This window comes from Falco punctatus (genome assembly GCF_963210335.1).
Source record: "Falco punctatus genome assembly, chromosome: 13".
Taxonomy (NCBI): Eukaryota; Metazoa; Chordata; class Aves; order Falconiformes; family Falconidae; genus Falco; species Falco punctatus.
In genome coordinates this window covers 28,501,124-28,521,377 of record NC_137593.1, presented here as the reverse complement: position 1 = coordinate 28,521,377, position 20,254 = coordinate 28,501,124, and the positions used below count along the sequence as shown (strand labels likewise).

The 20,254-nt window shown below is 61.2% G+C and overlaps 2 protein-coding genes across 2 annotated transcripts; one reads left to right on the top strand and one right to left on the bottom strand.

Annotated features, from left to right (window-relative positions):
* Positions 1 to 2,121: 2,121 nt before the first annotated feature.
* On the bottom strand, positions 2,122 to 8,658 carry PFKL (phosphofructokinase, liver type). Its single transcript, XM_080409740.1, has 22 exons — positions 8,508 to 8,658; positions 8,000 to 8,073; positions 7,834 to 7,911; positions 7,543 to 7,732; positions 7,176 to 7,341; positions 7,049 to 7,093; positions 6,866 to 6,974; positions 6,454 to 6,549; positions 6,281 to 6,373; positions 5,793 to 5,918; positions 5,615 to 5,679; positions 5,374 to 5,437; positions 5,141 to 5,287; positions 4,956 to 5,026; positions 4,785 to 4,872; positions 4,502 to 4,654; positions 4,198 to 4,362; positions 3,924 to 3,985; positions 3,454 to 3,565; positions 3,274 to 3,373; positions 3,037 to 3,142; positions 2,122 to 2,951 (listed from the first exon to the last, which is right to left on the bottom strand). The coding sequence occupies exons 1-22, from the start codon at positions 8,590 to 8,592 to the stop codon at positions 2,804 to 2,806; spliced, it is 2,343 nt and encodes a 780-aa protein (XP_080265866.1). The 5' UTR covers positions 8,593 to 8,658; the 3' UTR covers positions 2,122 to 2,803.
* Positions 8,659 to 8,748: 90 nt separating this feature from the next.
* PROCR (protein C receptor) lies at positions 8,749 to 20,228 on the top strand. Its single transcript, XM_080409862.1, has 4 exons — positions 8,749 to 10,565; positions 11,186 to 11,422; positions 12,525 to 12,791; positions 12,875 to 20,228. The coding sequence occupies exons 1-4, from the start codon at positions 10,385 to 10,387 to the stop codon at positions 12,985 to 12,987; spliced, it is 798 nt and encodes a 265-aa protein (XP_080265988.1). The 5' UTR covers positions 8,749 to 10,384; the 3' UTR covers positions 12,988 to 20,228.
* Positions 20,229 to 20,254: the final 26 nt, after the last annotated feature.

Genomic DNA, 20,254 nt, shown 5'->3' with positions numbered 1-20,254 from the left:
GGGGATGGTGACAGCCTGTGTCCACAGGCCTGTTTACTTGACCTTGGTGGGAAGGGGCACAGTTTGACCCTCGTCACTTGGATGAAGATTGCTGATGCCTTTAACTCCTCAAATGACCTAGTTCTTGCCTTCTGCATTAAACCCAGCTGCGTTTAAATAGCCAGTGTGATTTATAATGTACCAGACTTTCCTTGACAGCCAGGGCCTGAGAGACATACCCGTCATCTTGTTTGCATCTTGCCCTTGTGCTGAGGGCACGTCCTCTCCCAGGCTGCCTCGACAGCCTGCTCGGTGGCAGTAGTTGCGCCCGTCTGTGTCAGGGGACAGGGGAGCCAGACCCCCCAGCTTTGCTGGGAGGAGAGTGATCAAAGCAAGTGTCATGGCTTGTCATCAGGGCAGCTAATGGAGCAACTGCCGTGGCCTGAGGCTGCTCTGGCACCGTTCCTCCCCTCCGCGCTGGAGAACTCTGGCTGTTAATCCCTGACTGCACGACTGTCCCCGAGCAGAGCTCGCTGCCTACGTGCTGCGCTTGTCGCGCTCGGCTGGTGCGGGTGCTCCTGGGGCCGGGTGAGCTGCCCTGGGTGCTCCCCACGGCGCCTCGCAGGGTGACCCTGATCCCGCGCACCCTCGGCACAGCCCAGGGGGGGCTGGCCTCGTCCCTCTGGGGACCTGGCAGCCTGCCTTTCGCTGAAGAGGCCCATGGCTTTTTTGCTCTGCCCTCTCCTCAGGGCCGGGGGGCAGCCGGGGCTGGGCTGGCCGTGCCTGGGTGCACCCATCCCCTACTGCTCGTTCTAGCAGCGCACGGGGTGGTTTCCCCCCTGCAGGACGCTGGGGCTGTCCCTGTCCATCTCAGCCCCCCCGCCCCCCAAGGGATCTGGGATCTGGCACTCCAGGCTTTTTTGAGTGGAAATGAGGTGCGAAGGCTCCAGTGACCCCTGTCCCCAAGTGCCTCCAAATGCGAAGCTGGCCTGAGCGTGGGGACACCCCCTTCCCCATTAACACCCTGCACCCGGCTGCTGGAGGGCGGCTGCCAAGAGCTGTGTGGTGTGACCTGCTTTCGCCCTGACCTGCCCCAGCAGGGGATATGGAGCAGCGAGGGCAGATGTTTCCCGGTCTCAGCCTGTGCCAGCGGCTGTCCGTCCGCGGGTCCGGATCCAGCACAATTTGTGTCCAGCCCAACCGCGGGGGTCCTGGAGGCCAACGGTGGGGCAGGTGTGGGGGACACCGCAGCGCGGGATGGTCCCTGGCTGATGGGAGGTCCTGCACAGGAGCCAGTCGGGGCTCCTCAGATGTGGGACGGTGGAAGAGCCTGTTTCCCATCGCTGGCGCTCGGAGGATCGGCCAGGTCTGCCTGGGGTCCCCACAGCAGATACTCGCCTGGGAAGAGCCGTGATGCAGCCTCCCGTCAGCAAGGTCTGCTCTTGCTGTGTGTCCAGCTCTGGCAGGGAAGGTGAAGTAATTACCATCTTCCTCCGGAGCCTAAAACAAGTAACGTGGCCAACTAGAGGAAAAGCACTGAAATCAGGGACTTGGCACTTGGGGACGACTTGCTGGAGGAAAAAATAACTGTGTGTTTGACCCAAAAGACTGTGATGCATCTTGGTGCTGGCAAGGCCTGAGAGGCTGGAGCTGTCAGCCAAAAGCCCCAGGAGGGAAGTGGCCTGGGAAAGGGGCGATGCACACGCACAGCCGGCCGGCCGAGCGCGGCGCAGCGCAGCCAAGCCCGAGCGCTGCACGTGGGAGCCGGCCCACTTGGCAACTGCCCTGAGAAACTGCCTTAACAAACATCTCGCCGCCATAAATCACTTCTGCGCTTTCTTTGAAGGTGGGAACCAAAACAAGGAAGAAGCAATTTTTCTCTGGGATTGCGAAGTCTGCCTGCAGAGGGATGCTGACCTTGCAACCGCCACGGCCCGGCAAGGCAGAGGCCGCCTGCGGTCCCGCTCTCTCAGGCTTTGAGGACAGAAGCAGGGAAACCTCCTGGCCCAGCATTAATCCAGCTCTGGGAGACCATCTGGCTTTGTTCATGGGGACTGTCCCCCCAACCGTAACCCCCGGTCTGCCCCCGCTTCCCTTCCCACGGGGACTTGGCGCACAATGACCACTCTCCAGCGAGGCAGGTTTGGCTCCAGCGGGTTTTATCTCTAGAGGAGGAGAGCAGCGCTGCGAACAGTACAAGATTTGGGAGTGTCACAGAGCAGTGGTGAGATGACAGGCATGGCACCCGAGGCCACACAGTGACGGTCACAGCCAAGCGTCATGCAAGGTGGCCAGGGAAGAGGGGCTTGCCAGGACTGGTACCCTGTGCTGCGCCCTCCACACATGCCATTGGGCAAATGCCATGGGAGGATGGAGCTTTACCTCACGGGGCAGCCAAAAGCCCCTGGAACCAGCCCCCTACCCACTCCGGGATCGCAGCGTATCCTCCTCAGCTTCCCTCCTGCGCGCAAGGCAGGTGACTAAAAGCAGCAGTTGGCTTAGGCGGTCAAGCCGCTACATAAGGAATCAAGATACCCCATCATTAAATAACAGCAATAAACTACTAAGGGAAGATTAAGGGTCTGGGCTCCGCAGCTGGGCTCTAGCAACACCTCTTTTCTGCATCTGCACAGGGATCAGACCCTGGACCAGCCACCTGGGGCAGGACTGTGCTGTTTTGGGAGCCACAGCCAGGCTCTGCCTGCTTTAAGGGGTTGATGGCGAAGCTACACGGCTACTGAGAACAGGGGAGACCCGGCGCTCCCCGAGCAGCACGTGGGGATGGAGAGGATGTGGGTGGGGGCTACGGCTTGGGCTGGTGGGACTAGAAGCCCTTCTCAATGCTGAGTGTGCGGCGGGTGACGTGCTCCATCTTCCCCGAGATGTACTCGGTCAGGCTGATCTGGTAGTTGGCGAGCATCTTCAGCATCAGCCGCAGGTTCAGCCACCACTGCTCCTGGGGCAGCCTGTGCCTGCGCAGGGGGAGACATGGCTCTAGAACCTGGGAAGGTCCCCCTGGGACCTGGTGAACTGCTGGGACATGGGGATGGGACTTACTCAAAATCAGTGACTTTCTTGAGCTCCGTCACGGGGCTGAAGGCCACCACCTTCTTCCTGAGCCCGATCACGCAGGCAGAGTCTCCCGAGTTGGCAAACACACGCCCTGGGTAGGAGGACACTGTCGACTGTGGCTGCCTTGCCGGGGGCCAAGTGGCCAAGACCAGAGCAGCAGGGGCTGCCCGGTGCCACCAGCCTCCCCACACCCCACCACAGAACCCACAGCCCTCGGCTCACCCTTACGATAGACCTCCTCCAGCTTCTCTGACATCCACAGCACCGCCTTCACTCCCAGCTTGGTCCCGTAGTTGCGGTCAAAGGGGGTCGGGGCTCCCCCCTGGGGACAAAGACATGGTGATGTCAGGCCCATCCAAGTCTTGGGGAAAGCAGTGGCCCATGTTGCCCTGTCCCCTGTACCTGCTGGAGGTGGCCCAGAACGTTAATCCTGCAGTCAAAGATGCCTTTGCCCTCAGAGGAGTAGAGGTTGTAGAGGAACTCGGTGGTATAGTGCTCATGGCACTTCTCATTGCTGGGGAGCAGAGGGAAGGGATTGGGGGGGCTGCTCCACGATCTGGCATCCCCAAGGGGTCCCTCTGTGCTCCCCTAAACACCTATTTTTGCTGGGTTTTGTTCTACCTGAGGCCCAGAGCGCCAGCCCATCGGCCCAGGATGCTGGGGCAGGGTGGGGACAGCAGCAGAGGCATCCAGCACAGGACCATCCCTCTGGCCGAGCGTGGCAACCCCGGGCAGGATGCCACGCGCCCACCGTGCCAAACCTCGCTGCACTCAGGGACTGTCTCTGGCCACGGGAAGGGCTCAGCTCTGGCCTTGCTCCCTGCCACAGGGCTGGGTTTTTCAGTGAGTGACCCCAGGCGTCCCCAACTCACCGCAGTACCAGCCCTCTCTGGATATCCGTCTTCATTTTGTCAGTCAAATGTTCCACGTTGGCCTGCAAGATGAACGCCAGGATGCTGGCAGCCATCCTGGGTCCCTCTGGTCCTCTTGTTTGGACCCAAGTGCCACTAACGTCAACCCAGCAGCTTCACGGGGCTTGGCCATGTTCCTCCAAACTCTGCCCTGCCTCGGAGCCTTCCCTTTCCCAGTTTTCCATCCTATTTTACCCAAACGATGCTGCCAGAAAGCAGCTCCTACTCTGCTCACCTTCAGGTCATGGATGGTGAAGGGATCTTCATAGACGTAGGCGGCATCGGCGCCCACTGCAATGCCAGTGACAGTCGACAGGTACCCGCAGTAGCCCCCCATTGTCTCCACGATGAAGACGCGGCGCTTGGTGCCTGAGGCCGACTGCTTGATGCGGTCACAGCTCTGCACCAGGAGAAGCCGGGGGTCACACCAGGAAAACCTGTCCTTGCTGCCCGGGATGGGACGCTGGTTCGTTCCCGCATGCCATCCCAAAACACGGCAGGACCTGGGACCCAGCGAGCTGCCCCCTGCCCTCCCTCACCTCCATGGCCGCATTGACAGCTGTGTCCGAGCCCAGGCTGAAGTCGGTCCCCGGCACGTTGTTGCTGATGGTGGCAGGGATGACGCACATGATGATGCAGAGCTCCTCGTACTGCCCGCGGGCCTCCACCAGCTGCAGCACCCCCTCGTACGCCTGCAAGGAGCCGAGGACTCGGGAGATGCCCTGGGGCCGGATCCACATCCCAGAAGGGGTGGCCCGGGGTGGCCTGCGCCGCCCGCGATGCCGGCAGCCCCACAAACCAGAGCTGAGGATGCCCCCACACCTCAAACCCCCCGATGACCAGCAGCCCCTGGATGTTGAATTTCCGCACGTTCTCCACAATCTTTTCCATGCAGGTCTTGGGCAGCGTCCTGCGGTAGGGAAGGGGAGGAGAGGCCGTGGGGTGAGGACAGGGGTGTCCCCTCCCCTCCCAGCCCCCTGGGGCTGCACTTACCGCTTGGTGCCCAGCATGGACCCGCCACGTCCCAGCCAGCCTGCCACGTCGTGCCAGCCCACCTCACGGATCTGCAAGCAGCAGCGCTCGGTTTTAGGATGGGAGAAGCACCCTGCCGCTGCCCCCCAAGCCCAAACCCACCCCCTTGGGAAACCCACAGCACCCAGGCTCACCGTCCCCCTTACCTGCCCCTTGGACAAGCCCTCGAAGCCGTCGCTCACCACGTAGATGGTGTGCCCCTGGCAGATGCCGATCCGCACGGCCGACCTGACGGCAGCGTTCATGCCGGCGGCGGGGGCACCCACATTCAGGATGGCCAGGCTGAAGGGGCTCTGCAGGGACAGGGATGGGGATGGCACGTTGGTGTGTGTTCCCAAGGCAGGGATAATGTCCCCTGCTGCTCCTCATCCCTCCTTACCTTCTCCTGCGCCGGTTTCTGGTGTGCCAGCAGCTTGTAGATGTTCCAGTTGTTCTCAAAGCTCCTGCAAGGACAAGGCTGCGTGGCCCCGAGGGGCGCCTGGACCCCGAGGCGTGGGGGGGGATGCCCTCCCAGCTGCAGGAGCCCATGGTTCCCCCCCAAGGGAGAAGCCCCCAGACCAGCATGTCCTTTTGGCCACTCCATAGGGATGTCTCCCCCCATCCCGGTCCCCACTCCTCACCTCCCACGGAGCTGGATGGCCTCCTCAAACCTCTTCTCATCCATGGCCTTCTGCACGTCCTTTGTCTTGGGGGGAGGAGAGATGCAGCACCGTGACACCCACGCTTATGGGGAGGGGAGCAGGACCCCCACCCAGCGGGCTGGCGTGCCTGACATACACCCCCCGCCCCGATACTCACCACCTGGACGCACTCCATGAGTGGCAGCCGCACTGACTGGTTCCCCGAGAGGCTCACCACGCAGGCGGGGGTGTCTGGCGTGGCCTCCAGCAACGCCATCACTGCCTCCATCCCCATCTTGCTGCTCTGCAACAGGCAAGGGGCACCCGCCGCCTCGTGACGCTGGGGCCACCCACGCCAGCCAGGCGGGATGCTCCCCTGTGCTCACACAGGGATGCTCCCACGACCTTGGAAACCAGGCGGCTGCTGGCACACCCAACTCACAGCCAGAGAGCTGCTGGTTTCATTTCAACAACCCGTGAAATTTGCAGCAAATGAGGGGACCTGGGCATGCGGCTCTGCTCGGCACAGCGGGGGCCACCCCTGCGGGGGCCGTCTGAGCCTCAAGTCCTTTGCAACAGGCAGAGGGAACGCAGGAGCGGGGTTCCCCACCAGCCTGCTGCTTTCTGCAGGGTGACCCCCGCTCCGTGTCCTCCCCCAGGACCTACCAGCACACGGTCAAATGCTGACGGGGTCCCTCCGCGCTGGACGTGGCCGAGGACGGTGACCCGCGTGTCAAAGCCCAAGCGTTGCACCACCAGCTGCGGAGAAGAGAGGATGTCACGCTGGGGACCCGCCAGTCACCCTGGGTGCCGGAGTGGGTGCCAGAGCGGGCGCTTACATCCTTCACGTAGTTGGAGGAGATGGGTTTGCCACTGCGGTCGATGGCACCCTCGGCAATGATGATGATGTTGAGCCGCGACCCTCTGCTGCGTGTCTGGTGTGAGGGGAGAAAAAGAGCTGCCACGGCTTAGCCAAAACTCACCGGCGGCCGAGCCTGAGCACCCTCCCCCGCTTGCCACCAGCTGCTGCCTGGGGGGTGGCTCAGGGTGGCTGAGCCCCCGAGCCAGCGGTGCCCCTGGCACGCGAGGGCTGGATTTGCGCTCGGCTGAGTGCCCCGTTTCACAGGGACAATGGTGGGAGCTCCCGAAGCTTCGCAGGGGCTGGGCACAGGCTGTGGGGCTCAGCCCGGGTGCCTGCGGGGATGCTCTGGGGTGAAAATGGGGACAGGACCTTAGGAACCCCCCCCTCACCTCCCCAAGCCTCTCACACATGAGGTCCTCCCAGCCGTCCTCCGGAGGGGACTCAGGGATGAAGAGCCAGTCGGCGCCCGAGGCCAATCCAGACACCAGCGCCAGGTACCTGGGGGGACACGGTGGTGGCAGCACCGGGCCTGGCCCCCGAACGTGGCACCCCGTCACACCGCAGGGGCTTACCCACAGTGGCGGCCCATCACCTCCAGCACGAATGTCCGCTGGTGGCTGCAAGGACATGGGTGGGAGGAGAAGGAAGGTGGGTGCGCTGCTCCCGGGGGGTCCAGCCCCCAGCCCCAAGCCCGCTCACCTCTGCGCCGTGGTGGTGATGGCGTCGATCACCTCCATGATGCGGTGCAGCGCCGAGTCGGTGCCGATGGTCATGTCGGTGCCGCAGAAGTCGTTGTCGATGGAGCCCACCAGCCCCACGATGTTCAGGCGGCAGTTCTCCCGCGCCACCTCCTCGCTGATCTGCCCTGCCGGGGGGGACCGCCATGCCACTGATTATTTTGGGGTGCCCCCATCCCCCACCAGCATCGGGCCGGATCCTGCCGAGCAGCGGAGGAGCCCAGCCCTCCCTGGGGGTCACAGTGACAGGGTGGCACCTCTGGAGCTCAGCACCCTTTGAATGCTTTCACTCTCCCCACCCAGTGCGTTTGGGAGGGGGGGTCACCCACCGTCTTGGACCAGCTCCTCCAGCAGCCCACCCCACTCAGAGCGGAAGATGTCGGCGCCCGTCAGGCTGCCGTCCCCGCCGATGACGCAGAGGTTGGTGATGCCGTGCTCCACCAGGTTACGGGCGGCCCGCAGCCGGCCCGCGCGGGTGGTGAAGGCCTTGCAGCGGGCACTGCCAATCACCGTCCCGCCCTGCAGAGGAAAAGGGGGGGGGGGGCACAGCTTGTCATGTAGCTTTTTTTGGGGGTGGTGGTTGGATTTGGGGGTCCCGTGTCCCCACCGGTGAGCCTCACCAGCTGGATGATGTTGGAGACGCTGAGCCAGTTGGCTTGCTTGATGTTGTCACCCCCCTCCACCAGCCCCTCGTAGCCCTGCGAAGAAGATGGGGGTGAGGGGGACCCTGGCACAGGGGGGGCAGCTGCCCCCCACCCGTGATGGGGAGCATGGGGGTGCCCCAACCTCGTAGATAAGGAAGACCTTGGCTCCCACGTATATCCCCATGCGGGTGACGGCGCGGACGGCGGCGTTCATCCCTGGCAAAGCGAGAGGTGAGCCAGGGTGACCTCGAGGGACCCCACACCCCACGGGGCACCGGATCCCAGGGGTGTCCCGCCCCCTCGAGTGGGGGGGCCCAGAGACCGGGGAGCTCCGCGCACGGGTGGCAGCCGCAGGTGAGCGAGACCCGTCAGCCACCCCGGGGTGCCGCGACCCCCACGGCGGGTGCTCGGGGGTGGGCACGGGGAGGTGGCGCGGGTGGGCCGCGGCGACCCTTCCCGTGCGTGGAGGACACACGGGAGCGGGGTGCCCGTCCGTCCCCTCCCCCGCCGCGGGCTCCCGGGCAGGAGCGTGGGCCGCGTCCCGGCTGCGCGCCCCGAGGCCCCGCGGATGCCGCTCCCGCCCGGCCCCGGCCCCGGCCCCGGCCCCGCTACCGCCCGGCCCCGGCCCCGGCCCCGCTCCCCCGCCGCACCTTGCGCGTCGCCGCCGCTGGTGAGCACGGCAATGGCCATGCCGGCCCCCGCCATCCGCAGCCGCTCCAGCTCCGCCGCCGCCATCGCTGCGCTCCCGGCACCGGCGCCGCCGACCCCGCCCCGCCGGGACACGCCCCGCGGCGGCCCCGCCCCCGCCCTCGGCCCCGCCCCGCCATGTTGTGCCAAACTCTGCCATACCGCGCCATGCGGGGCGGTGCTGCGCCGTACCACACCATATTGTGCCAGTCTGCGCCATGTGGTGCCATACTGCGCCATACCACACCATAGTGCGCCGTAGCGCACCATACCATGCTGTGCGGTGCCATACTGCACCATACCACACCGTATTGTGCCGTACTGCACCATGTGGTGCCATACTGTGCCATACCACACTATACTGCACCATACCACACCATTCTGTGCCATATCACACCATACTGTGCCATGCGGTGCCATACTGCACCATACAATCACACTAAGCCATACCACACCACACTGTGCGGTGCCATACTGCGTCATACCACACCATATTGTGCCATACTGCACCATGCGGTGCCATACTGTGCCATACCACACTATACTGCACCATACCACACCATTCTGCGCCATATCACACCATACTGTGCCATGCGGTGCCATACTGCACCATACCATCACACTAAGCCATACCACACTATACTGTGCCATATCACACCATACCGTGCCATACAGTGCCATACTGCACCATACCATCATACTGCGCCATACCATCATACTGTGCCATGCTATCATACTGTGCCATACCACACCACACTGCGCCTTGCAGTGCCATACCACACCATACTGTGCCATGCGGTGCCATGCTGCACCATACCACACCATACTGTGCCATGTGGTGCCATACTGCACCATGTGGTGCTATACTGTGCCATACCGTCCCATATTGTGCCATACTGTGCCATGCTGTGCCATATGGCACCATATTGCATCGTGCTGTGCCATATAGCAACCATGTTGTGCCAGACTGTGCCATACCATGCCATGTGGTGCTATACCATGCCATACTGCACCATACCATACCGTATTGTGCCATACCACACCATACTGCACCATGTGGTGCTGTACTGTGCCTTGTGTGCCATACCAAACCGTGCAGTTCCATAGTGTGCAATACTATGCCATACTGCACCATATGGCGCCATACTGTGTCATGCTGTGTCATATTGTGCCCTACTTTGCCATACCACACCATATCATGCTGTACTGCGCCATACTGTGCTGTACTGAGCTGTACCACACCATACTGTGCCATACTGCGCCATACCATGCTGTACTGCGCCATACCATGGCACACTCTGCTGTGGCAGGTGATGCCATGCTGGTATGTGCTGCCGCCCAGGCTGATCCAACGGGGAAAACTGGGTATTTTAATAAAAATTCCATTATTTCATGTGTGTATAATTACTTTAGGTGTAATTAAAACCCACACAGCGTGATCCCGGGCAGAGGTTTCTCGGTCCCAAGTCCCCACCCAGCTCATTACAGTGGCTTCAGGGATGCTGCATCCCGAGGGTCACATCCTGCCAGGGGTGGGGGTCCTGCCACAGCTGTGCTTGACTGGAGTGCCAGCACTGGCCATCTGCCCCAGGCCCCCCGAGGGGCACAGCGTGTCCCCCCATCCCTCCCGGAGCAGCCCCCGCACCGCTGGGTCCCTGCCGGCCCCCCGCCCCACCCAGGGGAGCGGGGACGGGCCCTGCCTAGCGGAGGGACGGGGAAACTGAGGCAGGCGCTGGCGAGCTTGGCGCCTCATCCTGCGTCAGCATCACCGGGTCCTGTGGGGCCCAGCACCCCCCGCACGGCCGGCAGGGAAGGGGTGTGGGTGGCCCGGGATAAGGAAATGGGAGAGACCTGGCCCGAGTCCCGCTCTCCTCCTCCCGCAGCCCCACCTCCCCAGCCCTTAACTCCCCGCCAGGCCAGCGGGGCACCCTCCGTACCCAGCCCTGTCCCTGTCCCTGTCCCCACGATGCTCCGGGTGCTGCTGCTCTGCGGGGCCCTGGGCTGCGGTGCGGGCCAGGCAGGTGAGGCAGGGACACGGTGGCGGTGGGGTTGGAGAGGCTTGGGGTTGGCATGGAGGGGGGGACATGGTTTGTGGAGAGGGGACGGAGCGGTGGGTGATGTCCGGAGGGGACAGAGGGGTGGGTGATGTCCAGAGGGGACGGAGCGGTGGGTGATGTCCAGAGGGAACTGAGCGGTGGGTGATGTCTGGAGGGGACAGAGGGGTGGGTGATGTCCGGAGGGGACTGAGCGGTGGGTGATGTCCAGAGGGAACTGAGCGGTGGGTGATGTCTGGAGGGGACAGAGGGGTGGGTGATGTCCGGAGGGGACTGAGCGGTGGGTGATGTCCAGAGGGAACTGAGCGGTGGGTGATGTCTGGAGGGGACAGAGGGGTGGGTGATGTCCGGAGGGGACTGAGCGGTGGGTGATGTCCAGAGGGAACTGAGCGGTGGGTGATGTCTGGAGGGGACAGAGGGGTGGGTGATGTCCGGAGGGGACTGAGCGGTGGGTGATGTCCAGAGGGAACTGAGCGGTGGGTGATGTCTGGAGGGGACAGAGGGGTGGGTGATGTCCGGAGGGGACAGAGGGGTGGGTGATGTCTGGAGGGGACTGAGCGGTGGGTGATGTCCGGCATCTCTCGCAGTCCCACTCACCTTCACCATGCTGCAATGGACCCGCGTCTCCGACGGCAGCTCCGTCTTCTGGGGGAACGCCAGCCTGGACGGGCAGCTCAGCCACCTCCTGGAGGGGTTTAATGTCACCCAGGTGCTGCCGCTGGAGGCCCCTGACGCCTGGGCCAGGCGGCAGCAGGATGTGGACACCTACCTGCAGCTCTTCAGCCAGCTGGTGAAGTTCTTCAGCAAGGAGAGGCCCATCAACTGTGAGTGGTACCCAGAGGGGGGCACAGGCGCGCCGGGTCCCACTGGGGAAAGGGAGCCCCGCTGTGCTGCCTAGACATGGGGACAGCTCTCTGGGGACAGCTGGGCAAAGGGATGGGGACATGGCCACATGCAGAACCTGTCTCTGGGCAAAAGGAGCCCTGCTGCAGAGCTGGGAGTTTCTTACCTGGAGCTCACCCTGGGAAGAGGGGGATGCTCAGCCTCCTGCTGCCCCTCAGGGAAAGGGCTGGGGGCTGCAGCTGGGGGGATGGTGAGGTGTAGGGACCCTGCCTGCATCCCACCTGCACCCTGCCTGCACCCCGCTTGCACCCCCCTACACCCTGCCTGCACCCTGCCGGCACTGCCTGCACCCCCCCTACACCCTGCCTGCACCCCCCTACACCCTGCCTGCACCTCCCTACACCCTGCCTGCATCCTGCTGGCACCCTGCCTGCACCCCCCTACACCCTGCCAGCACCCTGCCGGCACTGCCTGCACCCCCCTACACCCTGCCTGCATCCCCCTACACCCTGCCTGCATCTTGCCTGCATTGTGCCTGTGCCCTGCCTGCACCCTGCAGCCTCTGCAGCAGGGGTGGGATGCTGGCAGCGAAGGTTTCATGGTTTCGTTGCTCCTGCCTGCATCAGTCCACATGCCCGTGTTTCCTCTGATGCTCCTGCCCAGAGTGTTTTACCTTCATTTTCTTTGTCACCCCCCCCCAGCAGTTTTTGCCCCAGCCCTGGGTTTCCCTGCCTGGCACTCGGGGAGCCCTGTCCCACCTCGGGGTCCCTGGCGCGCCCCATGCCTCTCCTTGCCCAGTGTTCCCAGGCTGGCAGTGCCACATCCTTCGGCGCCCTGTGCTGCACAACCACCATCCCTGTAACCCGAGGCTGTGCTGTCCCCAGATAAGAAAAGGAAAAATAAGCATGGCCACCCCACCACGCGAAACCTCGCTGCCACCAAACGGAGCGAAGCCAAAGCGCCGGTGGGCCGGGTGGTGGGGGCTGAGGCCTTGCAAACTCGGGGCACAGCTTGATGCTGGTGACGGCAGTGGGCTGCCGAGGCTGGGACATGCTGACCCTGACCCCCACTCTGTCCCTGCAGACACCCAGAGCTTGTGCTGCCACCTGGGCTGTCAGCTCTTCCCCAACGGCACGGCCCACAGCTTCTACGAGGTGACCCTCAATGGGACAGCTTTCCTCAGCTTCCACGTCCCCAGCGCCACCTGGAAGCGGCACTGGCCCGGCAGGGACGCGGTGGCCACCTTTGCCGAGAAGGAGCTGATGAAGTACAGCAGGACCACCAAGGACCTCCAGCATTTCCTCAACACCACCTGCGTTGGCATCCTGCAGGCTCAGAGCGCCAGGACAGGTCCGTGCCGGGGCTGGGACGGGACACAGTGGCGCGGTGGGGGTGACCCCAGTTGTCACCTCCATCCCTCTTGCCTTTTGCAGGAAAACAGAGCAGCCGGTCGCATGCCCCACTGGTGCTGGGCCTGATCCTGGGGGCCTTCGCCTTGCTGGGCATCGCTGTGGGGATCTTCTTGTGCACAGGAGGGAGCTGCTAGCGGAGCCGTCAGCCATCCCACGTCACCCCACGAAGGCAGGAGATGGACCCATCATCGCCCCATGGAGGGACCGAGCCCGTGCCCCACAAAGGATGCATCTCCCCAGCGCCACGAGCTTTGCTCCCAGAGGACACCGGTGGCTTCCCTGCCTGGCCCCAGCAGGGCTGACCCCCCCAGCAGCAGCACCCTGCCCCAGGGACGGTCCCTGCGCTGGGCTGGCACGGTGCGCTGAGGCTTAACACAGAAATATGCTTGGCATGGATGGAAAAAAACAAGAAGGTGGGGAGGGGGGCAATTGGCAGGAGGAACAGTCAGGAGAGGGTTAAAAGGATGGCACTGAGACCCTCACGTATCCCTGTGCCAGTGGGGATAAAAACATGGGACAGGGGGCAAGGATGTCACACCTTTGTGGCACCGCTTCGAGATGTCGTGCAATAAAACCGCCCGCCAGCGCTCACAGTGCGTTTGGTTGCTCTCCCTTCCCCCCCGCAGCGCCGATGTGGGGCTGCAGGTCCATCACGGGGGGCAGGCATGGGAGTGGGGGCTGCGAGGTGCTCCTCAGCGTGGCCAGCCCCTGTGTGGGACCCCGGCCCGTGCAACGAGTTTGCGAGGCCTCTGGAAAGGGGCTGGGGGGGTTTGCGCCTCCGGAGCTCGGTTCGTGCTGCCCACAGCCTCGGGCTGACTCGCTGAAGGCATTTTGCCAATGGCCAAGTGGCAGCGCTTCGTTTATTTTTCATTTCCTTGTCCTCGAGGGAGACACCAAGGCTGAGCACAGGCAGCTGTAACGGGAGATGCTTTTTCTGAGCAGATGAATGCCTTTAACGCTCTCCCGTAAGGATGCTGCCCGGAGGGATACGGGAGCAGGGGACACCAGGCGAGGGGCAGGGCGGGCACGGTGGAAAGGCCCAAGGAGCAGCTAAAGAAGCGCAGGGATGTGTTGCCACCACAGCACAGCAGAGTCACTGCTTTGCTTTCCTTTTCCGCGATCTAGATCCGAGCTAAAAGCTGCTCTTTGACTGTTTAAACCTTGGTTATAGTAATAACAAATCCTGGCTGTGTTTCCCTTCATAGCAAGATTTTGAGCACGACACCCTCTCGTGTTCATCTCCACTGCCCCGAGGGCAGGAGGGGCTGGGGGTGAGCCAGGAGCTGGCGTGGGCCACCAAAAGAGGGGACAGCACAGGAGCAAGGAGCTTCCCTGGATTAACCCCCAGCTCACCCCTTTCTAAATACCCTTCCCTGCAGCTCAAAGCAAGAACGAAAGGGTGGGCAGGGGGGAAGGCAGAAAAGGAGTTGCAGGACAGAAAGGGGATGGGAAGATGACATAGCGGTTGTCCTTAAGGAGGGATGGAGGAGGAGGTCTCCAAAGACCACATCTCATCACCCTGGCCACGGGCCACCCACCCGGGCAGCCCCCGCCCCCACCAGGCTCCCAGGGCAGGGGCCAGGGTGCTCCCCACCCTTCAGTGGACTTCTTTGGAAAAGGGAAATGGCAGCCAAGAGGCTGAAGGATCCAAAACAACAAGGCTGAGGCACATCAACGTCATTGCTCGGCTTCTACAGCAGCGACCTTGGCAGGAGCTCTGCCGCGGGCTGAGCACGGCGTGTCCCCACCACGCGGGCACCAGGGGGGATGAGGCTGATGCTGGAGGTCAAGCGTGGTAGGTTTGCTCCCCACGAAGGGATAAAAACACTCATCGCCAGCTTCCAGTGAGGAGCCACGGCATTCACAGCTCTGCTTTGGGTTTTGGACCTGGGGCATCTCCGCTGCCTCCACGTGGAGGCAGGTGCTGCCCTGTGGTCACAGGACCTGGAGTGACTCTCATGCCAGGTTCCCCCCCAGCAGCTCCTCGCTCCAGCTGGGAGGGCAGAGCGTGGGTCCCACGGGACCCCCAGGCTGCGACGGTGCCGTCGGGCACGGGCTGGCAGCAGGGATGGCACCTGGGACAGACCCAGGCTGGAGAAACCGAGGTGGTTTGGAACAACAGGGCTTGTTTGGCTTTTTGTTGCTGAAATAAATAATTTTTTGGACAGATGAGGAAGTCCCTGTTTAAAGAGCTCTGGAAAAGCCTTTTTCCTGCCCCTGGGCCCCCCGTGCATGTTGGCTGCAGCAGGAAAGCGCTCCAGAAAGGAGCCGACTCTGCTGCTGGTCTCTTGAGTCTCCGCCAGTGCTCAGAGGGGGACGGGGCCCCAGCAGCGGGGATCCCCCCAAAACTGCAGCACCCGGTGAGGCAGCCACATCCCGAACTGTGCCTGGGGGCACCGCGCCCAAGGCTGCCACCCCCATCCCAGGGCCACCTCCTGCAGGGGGACCAGCACCACTGCCTGACACAGACATGGTGGCCAAGAGCAGAGGGGTTGTGGCAACAGCATCTACCTCCAGCGCACCGCAGCCCTGAAGTTTCTCCTCCTCACCCCAAAACCCCAACTGCCTCATTGCAGGGCCACCAATACCTGGCCCAGCGTAGCGTGCTGGGGCCACGTGGCCTGGCTGCCCCGGCCGGTGAGCTGGGGTCCCTCTCCACCACCACTCCAACATCTACCACCTCTCCAGCAGCTGGTAGCCACATCCATGGCCAATCCTCTCCCAAATTTGGTTATTCTTCCACTCTTGATCACAGCTCGGGACAGGCGCCAACACCTAACCGCGTATCCTGTCAACAGAAGGATGTTTTTAATTTGGTCCTTGGGGTTTTTTTGCTTTCTGCAAGAGGGTGAACAAACCCGCACGCAGACCTTGGGAGGCTTTAACCAACCCTCCTACGCAGCACTGCCCCAAAGCAAACCCACCTGGCCATCCACACCGCTGTCCGTGTGAGGCTTTGCTTTCCATGCGCCGCATGGTTTCCATCACTCAGCCCTGCTGTCCCTGGCTCAGATAAGGGTCGAGATACAACATCCAGCCTTGAACCTCACTCCAGTAAGATGATGCCAATGTGCTAAGAACCAGCTTTGCCCTTCACCCACATCAGCTCCCACCCCAGTGTCGGTGTCCCTGGCTGTGTCCTTCCAGAGCTTCAAGCCCCTGGCACAGCATCCCTGGCTCCCTGCCCCAGCCACCCGCGGTGCCCTGCCTGGCCCCAGGGACAAAGGGACCTGCCTGACAACACAGTGATGGGCTCCTGTGCCTGCCCGGGTGAGAAGGGGAGGCAGCAGCTCGGACCCCCCGTATGTGGCTTATTAGGAAAACACATAGCATCAGACATAAATCTGGAAGGAAGAAAGGATTATCCTTGTAAACACCCCCTACGCACTTGGTGCCGGTGTTTGTGTCATCATTTTTCTGGATTAAACAAGCTCTGTTCTTCTAAATTTCCCCAGAAGTCACATTGTCACATCCCCACACAGTTTCGTTCATCACCAGCTTTGGGACATCCTTTGTAACCTGGGGGCTGCACTGGGCTGAGGGGGGCTGCAATATGCACAGCCCCCAGCCAGCCCTCCCCCGAGCACGGGATGCTCCTTTTTATTTTATTTTTTTTTTGGGGCAACAGTTTGGAGGTGGAGGCTGTCGGGTATCTACTTTCTAGCAGCCTCCTGCTCCCACACGAATGGGCAGGTCCCTGGAAATATTGAACAGCCGAGGGAAGGGCTGCGCTGGCACGTGGTCCTTGCAGGGCGCGCGGGTGCCCGGGGCCCATCGCAGCCTCTTCCCGTTCCGCTCGCCTCAGGTCAGCGTGCCTGACCAAGCCAGAGGGAAGAGGAGGAGAAAGCTGGCTGCTGGCCACAGGCAACAGCAAACAGGGCTACGTGGCACTCGGGGTGAAGGGTGGCTTCTGGGCAGCAGGACACCGCCAGTCCCACCGCACCTCCTGCCCTGCCCCAGCTGGGCTGTCCCCTCCCTGGGGACCGCTGGGACCGAGCCAGCCCTCGCAAGATGCTCCGGCAGCGCCGCTCATCAGCCCGATGGCGGGGGGCAGAGCTGGGGCTGCTGTCCAGGAATCCCATTGAGGACTCCAGCAAGGATTCATCGCTTCACCTTGCCAGGAGAGACCCCCACGGTCTCCAGGTACTTGAGCAGATGTGTCCAGGAACATCACAGATCCCTGTGCCTTCAGAGCCGTTTTTTCCTGAAACCAGTCACTTCCCCCCTCCTATCGCCAGTGCCTCTCTCAGAAGCAGAAAAGTTTAGATACAGATAAGCACTTTACAATAACAAACTCTTCAGGGAAAATCTTGAGCTCACTTGCACTGTACTTGCAGAGAAGTTTCCATGGAAAAAGAAACCGCTGTTTGGGAACACTTTCAGCCCCTGCCCGGGGAGGAGGGATGCTCTGTGCAAGCAGTGCCGCTTGCTGTGCCGGGAAGTGACAGCAGTGGCCCTCGGCACGGCTGAAGCCATCGGGGGGGAAAAGGACCCCCTTGGGCCAGGCTGCGCCCCGGCACCCACGTACCTAATGCTGAAGCCCCTGGTGCAGCCCCAAAATGTCAGCACGCGGGCTGGGACAGGCAGTGTGACTTTAGATGGGGCAAGCCCAGACTGCAGAGGGACAGAAGCAGACAAGGCTGCCAGGGCATGATGCTGCCCAGGAAAGCAGATCCGACCTCTGTTTTCACCCCCATCATCTACCTGCCAGGGGGTCCTCACCCCACCTGCTCCTTCACCTTGCCTGGGACGGGAGGGATCCCACCTAAGGCAGGTAACAGCCTGGGTGAGGCGAGGGTATCCCAAAGCAAGGCTGTGGTGTGGCCCTGGAGGAACTTCTGTGGGTAATCAAACTCGCTCACGTCGGAAATACACCGGGACCCCATCTCAGCCAGGCAAGAACCCCGTGCTTGCTTAAACACCCCCTCCTCAAAACAGCAAGGACTTCTAAACCCTCAACAATCCCAGACTTCTCTAAGGATTTAGGGTTAAAGGGGACCACAACGTTTGCTTTATTTGATCTAATTCAGGAACAACAGAAGGGGTTGGAAATTAAGACTGTGCATTACAGGATTCCCAGCTCAGAGGTTCATGCTTTCAGGACGCTTGCTTGGTCCCAAACCAAGAGGCGGCGATGTGGACATCTAAGCCTCCTAAGAAGATGATGTAGGAGTCCATGTGCACTATGACTCACTGACACCAGCCAAGTATTACCGAACTAGCGGACACAGGATGCCACGGACACTGAATAGCTCCTACAGCCCCCTGGCCAGACACCTCGGAGCCCTTTGAGGACAAACACCTTCCCACAACCCCAGAAGCAGCACAACTTCCCTCAGACAAGAGGAAATGTTTGAACCAGACCCTGGCAAGCACCAGCGTACGCCACTGCCCGCAGTGAGAGCGTGGAACCCCGGCAGCTTTGAAGGTGGGAAAGGCAAAGGACACCACTGCACACACCCCACGGCCAGGGGGAATAGGAAGATGGAAGGAAGCAGGGCTGCTTAGCACAATTTTGGGCTTCCTCTCTGTTTTTCTTCTCACCCTTGTAAAAGCTGGGGCTTTGCAGCTACTGTTGCTGTTCTACATAGCGCTGGCCTCCAAGGAATACAGACCCACAATGGAAAAAACACAAACCACAGGAAGGAAAAGAATTAGCAGGAATAGGAAAAGCAGCAGCAGGAACGAGTACTCATGCCCGAAACAAATGCACTACCTGCACCCCTAGCAGCAGGCAGGAAAAACCACACCACCTTCTCCTGTGCAGAAGCTGGGGCTTTGGTGTGAGGTCCAGGCTTTTTGGCTTTATTGCTACTGGTGAGCACTGGCAGCATGGTCATGTGCCAGTAGAATAGAAAGATAATCATCAAACAGACCCTCGAGGGGCCCAGGTAACAGGATCCAGCCCCATGCACACAGATATCAGTTTCTTTGAAATCTGAGGTTTCTCAGAAATCTAAGCTAAGGTGGGGGGGGGGGGGGAAGGGAGGGGAAAGCAGGGGCAAAGCTGCCTGCAGACACTTGGAAAGAGCTAGTCATCAAAGGGCAGATGCCCAAGGTAGTGGCCTCAGCTGGGATTACAGCTTCGCATTACAGATTTTGAGGAAGACCAGCACTGAGACCACGGGTTTGACACCCCAGGTTTGTCTTGTTCCCCCCTCTCTCGGCTGTTCCAAAAGCCCCTGTTTTGCTCTGCCAAGCCAAACGTACAAAGGATCCAACAGGAAACCTTCCTGCTGCTGCTGCTTCCGCTGCGTCAGCTCCCGCCGCTTTAGGGGTTGTGTGCTGCCCTTGGTCTAGCAACGTCCCACCCAAGGGCTGGGCCAGAGCTGCTCTCCATCTCTCCACGCTCAGAGCTGAGCTACTTAAAAAGCTCACGATGAAGAAAACCAAACAAAAACCACTACCTTGAGTCTCATGCTGCTGCTCCCTGGCAAACATTTCCACATAGAGAAAACTGATCCCATCCACTTCCCAGGCAGGGGATGAGGTACAAGGCAGCAGCGGTAAGAATCCCACTTTATAGCCCCTAAAAGCCCCCAGAGAAACAGAACACCATCCTACGTGAACAACTGACTCATTTCTCTCACTGCCTACATCCCTGTCACAGCGAAGTACAAGTCTGACGCAGGCACCTGAGGAATTGTTCAGCTACCACTCCTGAAGAACAAGGAGATGAGTCTCTGGTGGGGGTGCTTAAAGCAGCAGGGTCTTCACAACAGAGACCAGAGCAGCACAGGCACCTCCCTGCCAGGTTACCAGCGCCCAGTTCAAACAAAGCAGCTAGAGCTTTGGCTGATATTAGCAGCTGTAGTTTCACCCTTTACAGCAGCTCGTGGCTTACGTCACCGAAGGGACCGGTCCTTGTTAGTCCAACGACTCGCAGCTGTCCCAGGGTAAGGGCTGCTGACACACATAACCAGGTAGCTTTTGCCATTCCAACTCAAACATCTTTATTTCTGTGCTGTTAGCTTCACCCGTCCTCACAGAGGACAGAGTGCAGGAGGTAAGTGAACTTTTCCAGACAACTTGTTATGTTTGGGGGCAACGAGGAAGAACCAAGGCCACAAGGAGCCACTCCCATTGTTTTCCAAAACCCCACCGTGGAAGTCTGAGGAGTCTTTGCTAAGCTGTTGTGACTTCAGCTTTAAAAACCAAGCGTTAACTTTTGGGACACGAGGACTACTTGGTAGTTAAGAGCCCACAGGTGCCTTAGGAGACTCTCTTCCTCTGCTTTCCCAGCCGTGTGAGGGGCCCAACATAGCCCGTGAAGGACCTCCTGCCAGTCCACTCCCAACAGCACCCGTACTCCTGCCCCAGAAACACAGACTCTGAAACAATACCACACTCTGGACTCAGAGGGGAAGGGGAGGAAGGGCTGGGATTACAAAAAAACCCCAA

Coding starts and splice junctions, on each gene's coding strand:
- PFKL (XM_080409740.1), bottom strand. CDS start 8,592: ATGGCGGCGGCGGAGCTGGAGCGGCTGCGGATGGCGGGGGCCGGCATG. Junction 5,680..5,792: donor TCATGGAGTGCGTCCAGGTG/GTGAGTATCGGG, acceptor CCTCCCCCCAAG/ACAAAGGACGTGCAGAAGGC. Junction 3,986..4,197: donor TCACCATCCATGACCTGAAG/GTGAGCAGAGTA, acceptor TTCATCTTGCAG/GCCAACGTGGAACATTTGAC.
- PROCR (XM_080409862.1), top strand. CDS start 10,385: ATGGGAGAGACCTGGCCCGAGTCCCGCTCTCCTCCTCCCGCAGCCCCA. Junction 10,566..11,185: donor CTGCGGTGCGGGCCAGGCAG/GTGAGGCAGGGA, acceptor CATCTCTCGCAG/TCCCACTCACCTTCACCATG. Junction 12,792..12,874: donor GGCTCAGAGCGCCAGGACAG/GTCCGTGCCGGG, acceptor TGCCTTTTGCAG/GAAAACAGAGCAGCCGGTCG.